The following is an 11,650-nucleotide window of genomic DNA, read 5'->3' on the forward strand; positions in this document are numbered from 1 at the left end:
AGGTGGGTATTACCTCTATGTATGGTTGATGAAGGTGGGTATTACAACTATGAATGGTTGATGAAAATGATTTTCCTCACTTGGTATGGTTGATGAAGATGGTTTTATTTGAAAGTAAGAAAAATATTTGTTCCTCTTCCTTCTCTATGACTTCAAATAGTATAGGTAAAATTCGTCAGTGTGTACGCAATTATAGACTTGATTAAAAGTGTGGAATTGACGACAATGGTTGCTTTACTAGGACAAGACTAGGAGAACTTGTACTTGTACCCAGTTGCAGTTTAAGTGTGAAATCTAAACAATTGTAAACTAACGATGGATTATGAAATTGAAATTTGAACGTCACATACAGACTTGTTAATATGTTTAAATTTCATAGTTTTTCTCATATTTTTTATTTTGATTTAAATCGCCAAGACGATGTTATATAATTCTGTGGTAGACCATGTGTGAGAAAGACGTCGGTAAATCTGCGTGTTTAGATATACGCACGGTCTGTGATCAAACATGACCCGAAATTTTAAACAAACACTAACAAATACTTTTTATGGTATATAGCAATGCTTTTCATGAATGTTTGAATTAAAACGCTTGGTTTATCTGACTTCTGATACTTCTAAGATCGTAACACACTTCATCTCCTTTTTTTTTATTGGATTTTTGATCTCATTAAAATAAAATAAAAAGTTACTACCTAGTTATCTAACACTTTAATTTTAAACCTAAACTCGACTTCTGTCAAATACGAATGACTCGTGCAGAAATCAATAAGATACACGGACGAATACTACATAAGTGACATATGTATACTTATATCCTGTATGCTTCCTGAAACTCATGTTCCTGGACAATTAATTATTTACTGACTACAATGTCTAACACTGACCATACGAATGATTACGAGGGAAAGTTTGACGGAGAATGGTATCTTAATACCTACTATGAACCTACACTTGAGATCTTAGAAGAGGATGTATATCTACGGTTTACTCTGGACAGCTTACACGACGCGTTTAGGACAGGTATATAAACATTGATTAACAGCTTGCACGACGCATTTAGGACAGGTATGTAAACATTGTTTAACAGCTTACACGACGCATTTAGGACAGGTATATAAACATTGATAAACAGCTTACACGACGCGTTTAGGACAGGTAAATATACATTTATTAACAGCTTGCACGACGCGTTTAGGACAGGTAAATATACATTTATTAACAGCTTGCACGACGCGTTTAGGTCATGTATATCAACATTAATTAATAGCTTACGCGATGAGTTTAGGACAGGTATGTAAACATTGTTTAACAGCTTACACGATGCGTTTAAGACAGGTATGTAAACATTGATTAACAGCTTACACGACGCGTTTAGGACAGGTATATAAACACTGATTAACAGCTTGCACGACGCATTTAGGACAGCTATGAAACATTTTGTAAACAGCATATCAGTGGTAAGCTGCATACCAGTGGTAAATGAATTACAAGTGGTAAACATCACACCGTTGGTAACCAGCATATCAGTTGTAAACAACATACCAGCTGTATGTTATCTTCAATCGCCTCTTCATTCGCTTTCAAATACGTTCGTGTCTTTAGCAAGCGGAAGTTTATTAGAAAAATAGCATCTGTTTGTTGTGTCCTACCAATAGCTGAATGAGGCTAACTTATTGTAGTATTAAACATCCATTAGATATACAAAATATTAAAAGTTATATTTAAGGAATAAAATCAAAGTTAAGTTACCTAAATCAGGGACTGAAATGTTCCCTTTAAATATAGTCTAAATTTCCTTGACCCCTGTTACCGGACGTTAGACATTTTGGCTGTGTAAGACCACAGGAAACTCAAGGCGTTATATATCCTTTAGAATATGACTTGGTCGTGTCTAAAGTGACTCATAAACATATATACAACACACACATTATAATATAAACTGATTATATTTACAATGATCGAACTTTATGAAAATCTATTGATTATTAATTAAACAAAATTTGTCGGTATTTTATTTATAAAGTTAAGCTGACCGGAGGTCGCCTGCTGGACGTCGGTACTGGTCCAACACTACATTCAGTTATCAGTGCAAGTCAACATGTTGAGGAAATTTTCCTGAGTGACTACACGGACCAGAACAGAATAATGCTCACCGATTGGTGGAAATCGGGAGCGAGGACACAGACGGGAATAATGGCGTATGTCTTACGGAAAGAACAGTCAATGTAAGACACATATATACATAACAATGATGGTCGCTTTGGTGATAATCATTATACAATATTAGGCACAGATCAGATTTGTCGGACATACCAAACTTTATATCACACAACAAAACACCACCAGGTCTAACAACGGGTCTCGGACACACCAAACTTTATATCACACAACAACACACCACCAGGTCTAACAACGAGTGTCGGACACACCAAACTTTATATCACACAACAACACACCACCATGTCTAACAACGAGTGTCGGACATACCAAACTTTATATCACACAACAAAACACCAACAGGCCCCACTTGTATAAAACATCTCAACTTGAGATTTCCTCAAGTCGAGATTTTCCTCAGATGATATGTCCTCAAAAACGGCGTAAGGTAGATATTCACTTGGTAAATATAATGTCAAATGAAAGCAAGAAAAATATTCTTTATATTTAAATATTTTTTACCATTGTAAAGCATGTTTATTCTTCTGTCTTACTATATGCGGGCAAAAGATATAGAATTAATATTTAATTTAATAATCCAACTTTTATAACCCACGTTAGCTAAACATTATGGCCGTAAGCACTGTACAGACAAGTAATAAGAAAGAAATACGCTAGGTAAAATATGTCAAATGGAAGCAAGAAAAATATTCTTTATGTTAAAATAATTTATGCCATTGTCGAGCTTGTTTATTCTTCTACCCAGCTATATGCGGGCATAAGGTAAAAAATATTAGTTTAATAATTTAACTTTAGTGCACCACTTTCGCGCTTCTCATACAGTATCTTATATAGTACCGTCACTCGGTTAACAGCGGACATAGCACTCAGTGTTATCGTGTCACGGGTATAAGGTGAGGAGAAAAGTTGCCCATGTGATGTTTTTGCTTGCAAATTCATTCGTCTGACTCCATGATAATGATATTCCTTTTTCTGTTTCAGTCAGACCATATCTACCAGACTTAATGACATGCGGCAGAAAGTCCAGGGAATTTTACCAGTTGATGTACATTTGGAACAACCTCTCGGGACTGAGTACGGTTCGGAGTATTTCGACATCGTCATTTCTAGTCTATGCCTCGAAGTTGCCTCGACGTCATTGGACGAGTATAAGAAGGCAACCGGTAATGTATGTAGCCTGATCAAACCAGGGGGCTACTTTGTCCTGGTAGGTTTATGTGGCCAGTCGTTCTACAAAGTCGGTGACAGCACTTTCAGTAGTCTCCCTATGGAACTTCGCGAGGTAGAGGATACCCTTGAAATTCTAGGAAATACTCTTCTTAGTATACGCTGGATTAAAACGGAGTACAGTGAATTAAGTGACACAAAAGGGGCGTTTGTTATCGTAGCTCAAAAGAGCAAGAGTTGAAAGTACACAGCCCTCATAAGAAAGTGACCTTAAGACTTTGAAGGGAATTAAAACTCAAATTATTATTATCTTTACTAAGAATATAAACTGAAATATGATCAAAGTCTTTTTACGACAATTTCTGATTATATATATTGGACATCAGTTTGATTTCAAGGCGTTATTGTCACGTGCAAAATGCCGCGACAAAAAATCTCAGACCTCTATGTATATCTACAAATATACTCTATGTATCAAACAACTGTGACTTTTTATGATATTTGCTGTCATCAAAGTTAACACAATGAAAAACTATTGTTTATTTATATAAGCTTTGAATCGTCTCGGACATCGACGTTCCTGTAATTTGCATAGAGTTGTGTCCCCTTTTCCAAATGAAAAAAAAAATTAGAAAAGCACTTTATTTTTCGTTGTCATACATAATTATGTAAGCTATACACTGGATATTAAGATAGGTTTTACTTGAAAACGGATTTAACGTTTATGAATGAGAAAAGGCGAGACTTGTGAAGGCATGTCTTATTAGGAAAATAGAAGATCGCCATACTCGAAGGAATACTTCGACGTCCGACGTCACGTGATTTCGTTACGCATTCAAAATATGGATATTCATCAAAGCAAAAGAGGGTTGGAACAAATTTCGTGGTCGTCCCTGAGTTAGAAGAGATGATTGCATACATTATTGTATAATTTAAGGGTGAAATATCTATCATTTTACCGAAATCCTTCAATACGCCCATGGACATTCCGATATATACCTTATATCTGCGGTAGGAATTGTGATGATAGATAAACACCTGTATGTCCACGATAGGAATTGTGATGACAGATATATACCTGTATGTCTACAAAGGAATTGTGATGACAGATATATACCTGTATGTCCACGATAGGAATTGTGATGACAGATATATACCTGTATGTCTACATAGGAATTGTGATGACAGATATATACTTGCACGTCCACGATAGGAATCGTGACGTCAGATATGTACTAATATGTCTGCATAGATCACAAGATAAGTTTACTAACTGACGTCATTTAACTTTATGGGTGTAGAAAAACTTTCGGCGATTGTAATGAATATTACAACGGTAACTTTCCCGCTTTGGGATCCACAACTCTTTTTACAACAAAGTTTTAAAAATTACCAACAGTGAGTATTTTTTCTCATTATTTTATTAAGTTAGTCAAATGAAAGTATATTGATTACATTATACAAATGGAGAAATATATATTACATTTATAGATCTATATATTATACAGAAATTCACAGCCAAAATGTTCATCCGAAACAGCACATGAGATAATGCATTAAGTTAAACGACTATATAGAAAACCAGAGACAAGTATATATACACTGCCCTCCAAATTATAATCATTTTGGTTGGCATCACCTTTGTACAAAATTGTGTGGAAAATGAGACGGAAGTAATTTCTGAAATCATTTTCAGACAGAATTGCAAATACAAGTGAAAATACAATCAACTGAGGTTGGGGGGAGTGTCAAGTGACTGGCATTTTTTCAAAAGTGTGTACTTTTTTCCCCCTTCCTGTCAAGAAAAGCTAGAAAAAGAGGCTTGGCAGCCTTGATGGTCACCTGTGATAAGCAATATTGATTACAAAAATAAAATGGTAAGTAGCTTTCAAGTATCATAAAAAAGAAATTGTGACATCAATGATAGTAAGCCAGTGTCAATACATGCATACCATCAAAACTGTCACCCTACACTGATAATTCTTACAAAATAAACAACATTATGCTCAAAAATGCATTTTTTCTGTAAAAATTTCAATAAAGTAATCCTGATCCCTAGGAAGAAATGTGAAACCCTTTTTGGTAATTAAAGCACCTTAAGACTCTTCCATCCATGAAGAGCATTGGATACTATCCAAATGGGGGTTGAGAAGAAGATTTTTGAAATTTGAAGTGGAATAGGGATTATATAATTCATTCTTTTTCTTCATCTTGGGCACAAAAAGGTTTCTGCAAAATTTAATTGAAATTGATTCAGGGTTTTTTGAGAAAAAGTAAAAAATTGTTTAATTATTTAAGGATGAACAATGCATGGGGGACAAAGGTGATCACAACAGGCCACCATGAGACTTTGTCTAAGGTGACCTAAAGACAGGGAAAAAATCTTCTGAAAAATATGTAAAATTTGAGCATTTGAGTGTTTCTACCCTTCAATAATCAGTGTAGTCTTTACGTATCAGTACCCTGGTACTACTGTAGTATTCAATTGTGACATATGTTTGGTTCGTGTTTTACAATACGGGTAATTGTCCAAAAAGTGTTATGGGACTTTCAGTTGGCAGTGTATATGTACATCACTGTTCAGAAATTTAAGTACAAATAATTAATATTATCTTAGAAGCAATCCATTACTGCATGCTACTAATTGGGACAAGAATGGTGAGTGGAACAATGTTCCATCATTTTGAAAATACATATAATAATTCCATTATGAATATTCATATTTTTTACAAAGAGAGTTCAAAATGTTTGAGGTGATAAATTCGTTTTTTAGAATGAAGGGAAATAATGTGGTATTTTTCCCCGTCAACCAATACTCCTCAAGACATTACAAAAAATCAATACTGGACAATTCATCTATTTACATTAACTTGTCACTGTACACATCTAAATCTCAGACAATCATCTCATCATTACTGAAATATTTAACAACTTACTTACTATCCTGTTTTTTTCATTACCAAAAATTCTAAAATTCCAACAAACCTATCGTTATTACCAAAACATTAAATCTTTCTACATTTCACTTTTTTCTATCTTAATTATCAAAAATATTTAAGACTTGACAATCCTGTTTTTTTCACAACCCTGGTTTTTTAATCGCAGAAGCATAACTTTCCTGAATCTTTTTTTTTATCTCAAAAACGTTAAAAACTTTCTTTATTCCTTTTTTTTCTTCATTATCTTATGATTTCAGACTTCACAATCCTGTTCTTTCCACAATCTAGTTTTTTTATTGCAGAAACAAAAATTTCCTACAACATGTTTTTTTATTACCAAAATATTTAAAACTTTCTACAATGTTGATATTCATTATCAAAATATTTAAAACAAAAGCCAACCCAGCTTTTTTTACTAACGAAACACATTAACATAAAACCAATCTCTTCACAAATAGGTAAAATTGACGACACTCTATAGATGACAGACATCAAAAACAACAAAAAACAAATTTTATGATAAACATGAACAGATGGAACAATTCCTAGATGAAAGCCTCGACCATTAGTGATTTTTGACGACAGTGGAATAAATTTTATGACAGACAATTAACAATACTTAAGTATTAGACGCATCACAGCAAAGAAATTAAAATGTGAAATTAAAACATAAAAAGAAATGTTCTCATTCAATGTTAACACATTATGGTGGAAGTAATAGTTGAGGACACAATGAAGAGGTAGGTAAAATGAATTAAGAATATATTATTTACATATCCTACAACATAAACTATCGTTACAATATCGGTAATATAAAAAAAATTGTAAAAGAACTGGTTAAAATGCATACATGTCAAGCACTAAAGACAAGAACTGCAGTTAGCACCACTGATGGGTTTCCTCTGTTTAACCTGCCACTAACTTTGCCACCACATTTCCCTGCCACATAACCCTGCCACATAACTCTGACATGTAAAATTATTTATATAAAAGCAGAAATATCCAGAAATAAAAAGGCACAAGCAAAGCTTACGAAATGGACAAAAATTTGGAAAGTGACAAGTCATTCTATATTTCAGTATGAAAGTGTTTTAGTTATTTTAAAGTCAGATTTTTTTTAAAAAAATACAAAGGCGGTAAAAATTGGTGGCCACAAAAATGAGGGGACAGATACATAAATCCTAAAAATAATTGAAATTTAAAAAAATCAATAAGTATTGGTAAGATCGAATCCAATCATTTACAGATTTACCAGGTATTTAAAACTTGTAACAATACAATTGACATCTGTGTACCTGTGTAAGGGTGGTCGGGTGGCGCAGTGGTAACGCACTCGCCTTTCATCTAGCCGACCGGGGTTCGATTCCCGGAACGGACGTGAAAAGGTAAGGGGTTACCTGCCCGACCACCTGGGTTTTCCAAGGTACTCCGGTTTCCTCCCGCAATAAGACCCCTCGCGCGCTTACATCCAGGCCAACAAGAGTGATTAGTATAAGTTGACATAACTTGTTTCACAATTGTTGTAAAATAAATAAAGTTTATATATATAAGGTTGTAGGGGAAGGTGAAAATACTATATCATTCCAACAATAACGGAGAATCTTCAACACAAAGAGTCACTGTTGAAAGTCCAGTTATATATACCCAGTATACATGTACTGACATGATCCATGCCTTGTGTACATGAAGCTTGGTTGCTGAACCATAATTAAACACATTATGTACTGGCATAAACAAAAGGTCCACACATCCTTTCTTTGAATAATTATGAACCAAGGACTTACTACCTCTGTAAGTAATGGCACAGAATTGTGATTCTCGGAAAGCTAGACTAATGTAATACCAATTTATTTTGGTGGAAAAAAAATAAAAATAAACAGGATAACAATACTAATTCCATCTAGGTGTTGATATTGTTACCACATGTGAATATTAGGTGTTGTCACAAATAACTATTCGAATCATGATTTGATACCAAGGGCGAAAATCAAAATTAAGGTGTTATCCTTATGAGCCTTCAATTAATTCTGATAAGGTGTTAACATGGGTGAATATTAGGATTAAGGTGTCATCATGGGTGAATATTGGGGTTAAGGTGTTATCTTGGGTGAATATTGGGATCAAGGTGTTATCTTGGGTGAATATTGGGATCAAGGTGTTATCATGGGTGAATATTAGGATTAAGATGTCATGGATGAATATTGGGATCAAGGTGTTATCTTGGGTGAATATTGGGATCAAGGTGTTATCATGGGTGAATATTAGGACTAAGGTGTCATCTTGGGTGAATATTGGGGTCAAGGTGTTATCATGGGTGAATATTGGGATCAAGGTGTTATCTTGGGTGAATATTGGGATCAAGGTGTTATCTTTGGTGAATATTGAGATCAAGGTGTCATCATGGGTGAATATTGGGATCAAGGTGTTATCTTTGGTGAATATTGGGATCAAGGTGTTATCATGGGTGAATATTAGGACTAAGGTGTCATCTTTGGTGAATATTGGGGTCAAGGTTTTATCATGGGTGAATATTGGGATCAAGGTGTTATCTTGGGTGAATATTGGGATCAAGGTGTTATCATGGGTGAATATTGGGATCAAGGTGTTATCTTGGGTGAATATTGGGATCAAGGTGTTATCTTGGGTGAAAATTGGGATCAAGGTGTTATCATGGGTGAAAATTGGGATCAAGGTGTTATCTTGGGTGAATATTGGGAACAAAGGTGTTATCTTGGGTGAAGAAGAATAAGGTGTGAATATACCAATCAAGGCATTACAAAGAGTGAATATTTTGAACTTAGTGCTAACACAGGTTAACAAGGGGATCGAGGATGAGCGGATTGGTGTTGACGTAATGTATTGTAAATTTTCCAAGGTGAATATGATTTTAGAACTGTAAGACATTACCAGTAAATAATGCCTTGAAATTATTAATGTTACTGTTAAACAGACCTGTACCTTGCACAATCTAATCGATAATTACTGTGCCATGTTGTCAGTCTGTCCTCTTTGGGCAGATAGCTGAGATTGAGAGGGTTTCAAAACATAAGTAAAATACAGGTAAGAATTAAAAAAATATTTTCTGTATCAATCACATCAGAAAAAGAGGTTCAAGTGAACACTTTAAGATACTGTTAATAGCTGTCATGGCATGTTATTCTGACAGTGACACTTTGAACTACAAGCAAGTTATAATTACAAAGTAGTATATGTATCCTCATTAAAAAATAATATATTTGAAAATGTAAATATGAAAATGAACTGTTTATCCATAACATTCTGTTGAGCAATTGTGTTGACTACTTCAATTGAACACTGTCACTTATGTCTCACAGTATTATTGTCCACCAACTCTATAAGTAAGACATTTTATTAAAATATATCTATATTAAAAAAATGTACATACATCAATGCCAATGAGAAAAATTATTATTTGTTAAAAAAATGATAAAATGAATTTTAAAAATTTACTAAAATGGGTAAAAATTATTCAGGAAAAAATCTACCTCTTTTAATTTACAAAAACATATATATTATATATCTTGTCCCGTACTTCAGTTCACAACACTAAAAACAAAGAATGTCACAAGGTTAAATATGCTACAATATTTACAACACTACATGTAGATGTCAAATATATACCTGGATAATGATGAAAAACAGTCCATCAAAACCATACAACAAACAATATGGTAATCCAGTTGCATACATTTATATTAAATCTCACATTAAACAGAAAAAAGAACTGTCACATTGTAAATAGTTTACGTTGAAATTGCCTGAATGTACATGTACACAAATATTTACAATTGCCAAGAACTGTATAACATAAAGATTAAATCACAAAAATGTGTAAAAAAAAAAAAAAAACAGAACAAAAAATATGTAAGTTGTATATAATGAAATTTCTATGCTTGTTGTTATGTTACTGGTACCATGGGCGGCGGTACAACATGACAATATTAAAGCTCTTGATGAATGGCAAGAGGATCAGAAGGATTAAGGTGTTATATATTTAGGCCTGATGGAATCACAACTGTTATTTTATACAAAACAGGAAGTTCTTGTCTGATGGTGGCTGCAGAATTTACAGTACTGCAGATCTAATGTAAAGTGGGTAAGACACTGAAATTGACAGAAAAATGAGACAGCCATGATAACCAGGTACATTTCCCCTGATTTTAGAAAACTAGAACCTGGTAACCATGGCAACACCGCTCTTTTTTATCATATTGCCTAGACTTGGTTGTTCTATCTTACATATTGCTTTACAACCTGGTATCTATGGCAACAGAGGTATTTTATTATATGGCCTAGACCTGATTATTCTATTTCACATGCTGCTTTAGAACCTAGTAACCATGGCAACAAAGATATTTCAATATAATGGCCTAGACCTGTTTGTTCTGTTTTACATGATTCTCTAGAAGCTGGTAGCCATGGCAACAAAGATATTTCAATATAATGGCCTAGACCTGTTTGTTCTGTTTTACATGATGCTCTAGAAGCTGGTAGCCATGGCAACAAAGATATTGCAATATTATGGCCTTCACCTTTTGTTCTTAAAGCCTCCTGAGCCCCATAAGCAGGTCAATGATATAATCTTAAGCTGTTCCCCTGAATTGGTCAAAGGCAGTTCTCAGATAATGACCTAAAAACTAAAAAGCAACAACTTGGCTTATTTTCTGTAAGCAAATTCAGGTATATTTATTTAAGAAACCACAAGCTTATTTTCAGGATAGGCTTATTTCTGAGATCCGCTTATTTTCTAGTTTTTAGGGTATATTGTTGTGATAAAATAAGATTTTTTATTTCATATTCACAACAAACACTATAAACAAATTATAACATCAGTCATCACTCACTCAGACATAACTGACAATAGTTACAACAGGTGTCATTTTACCGTGACACTACGTACAGGTCAACATGTCGGAGATGTAGACTGTAGCAGACTGTAGACAGAATCTCATAAACAAACCAAATACTATATCTCAGAATAGTTTCAACATTGTACCATCATTAGGTCATCTATATTTCACCGGTGTATCAAAAGTTTTAATAAGTTATTTTTGTATTCATGGGCAAACTTGCTTTTTGAAGATAATAAGCCTCTATCTATAGCTATCAACTATCAATATTAAATGTTAAAAATACAAGAATTCTTCAAGAAACTCTGCAGTTTTAGCAGGCAATTTAACCCTCCAGAAAGTTGAAGAAATATACAAAGTATTGTAAACAAGGGTATTTAAATATCTAACAAAAGAGAAATGATCACACTTCACGGTGCCACAACCAAACACAGCTCTGTTGTATCATATTTATATGGCCGGCAGTCATCGTATTTTGCTTTGACTGTTTTGA

General features: G+C 33.9%; 1 protein-coding gene across 1 annotated transcript; it reads left to right on the forward strand.

Moving 5' to 3' along the window:
* The first annotated feature begins 871 nt into the window (after positions 1-871).
* Positions 872-3,588, forward strand: LOC132554000 (nicotinamide N-methyltransferase-like). Its single transcript, XM_060218295.1, has 3 exons — positions 872-1,022; positions 2,026-2,227; positions 3,162-3,588. The coding sequence occupies exons 1-3, from the start codon at positions 872-874 to the stop codon at positions 3,586-3,588; spliced, it is 780 nt and encodes a 259-aa protein (XP_060074278.1).
* The last annotated feature ends 8,062 nt before the right edge of the window (positions 3,589-11,650 follow it).

Source organism: Ylistrum balloti, unplaced genomic scaffold (genome assembly GCF_031769215.1).
Source record: "Ylistrum balloti isolate Yb309-2 unplaced genomic scaffold, AGI_CSIRO_Ybal_v1 Utg370370, whole genome shotgun sequence".
NCBI classification, from domain to species: domain Eukaryota; kingdom Metazoa; phylum Mollusca; class Bivalvia; order Pectinida; family Pectinidae; genus Ylistrum; species Ylistrum balloti.

Coding starts and splice junctions, on each gene's coding strand:
- LOC132554000 (XM_060218295.1), top strand. CDS start 872: ATGTCTAACACTGACCATACGAATGATTACGAGGGAAAGTTTGACGGA. Junction 1,023..2,025: donor ACACGACGCGTTTAGGACAG/GTATATAAACAT, acceptor TTATTTATAAAG/TTAAGCTGACCGGAGGTCGC. Junction 2,228..3,161: donor TTACGGAAAGAACAGTCAAT/GTAAGACACATA, acceptor TTTCTGTTTCAG/TCAGACCATATCTACCAGAC.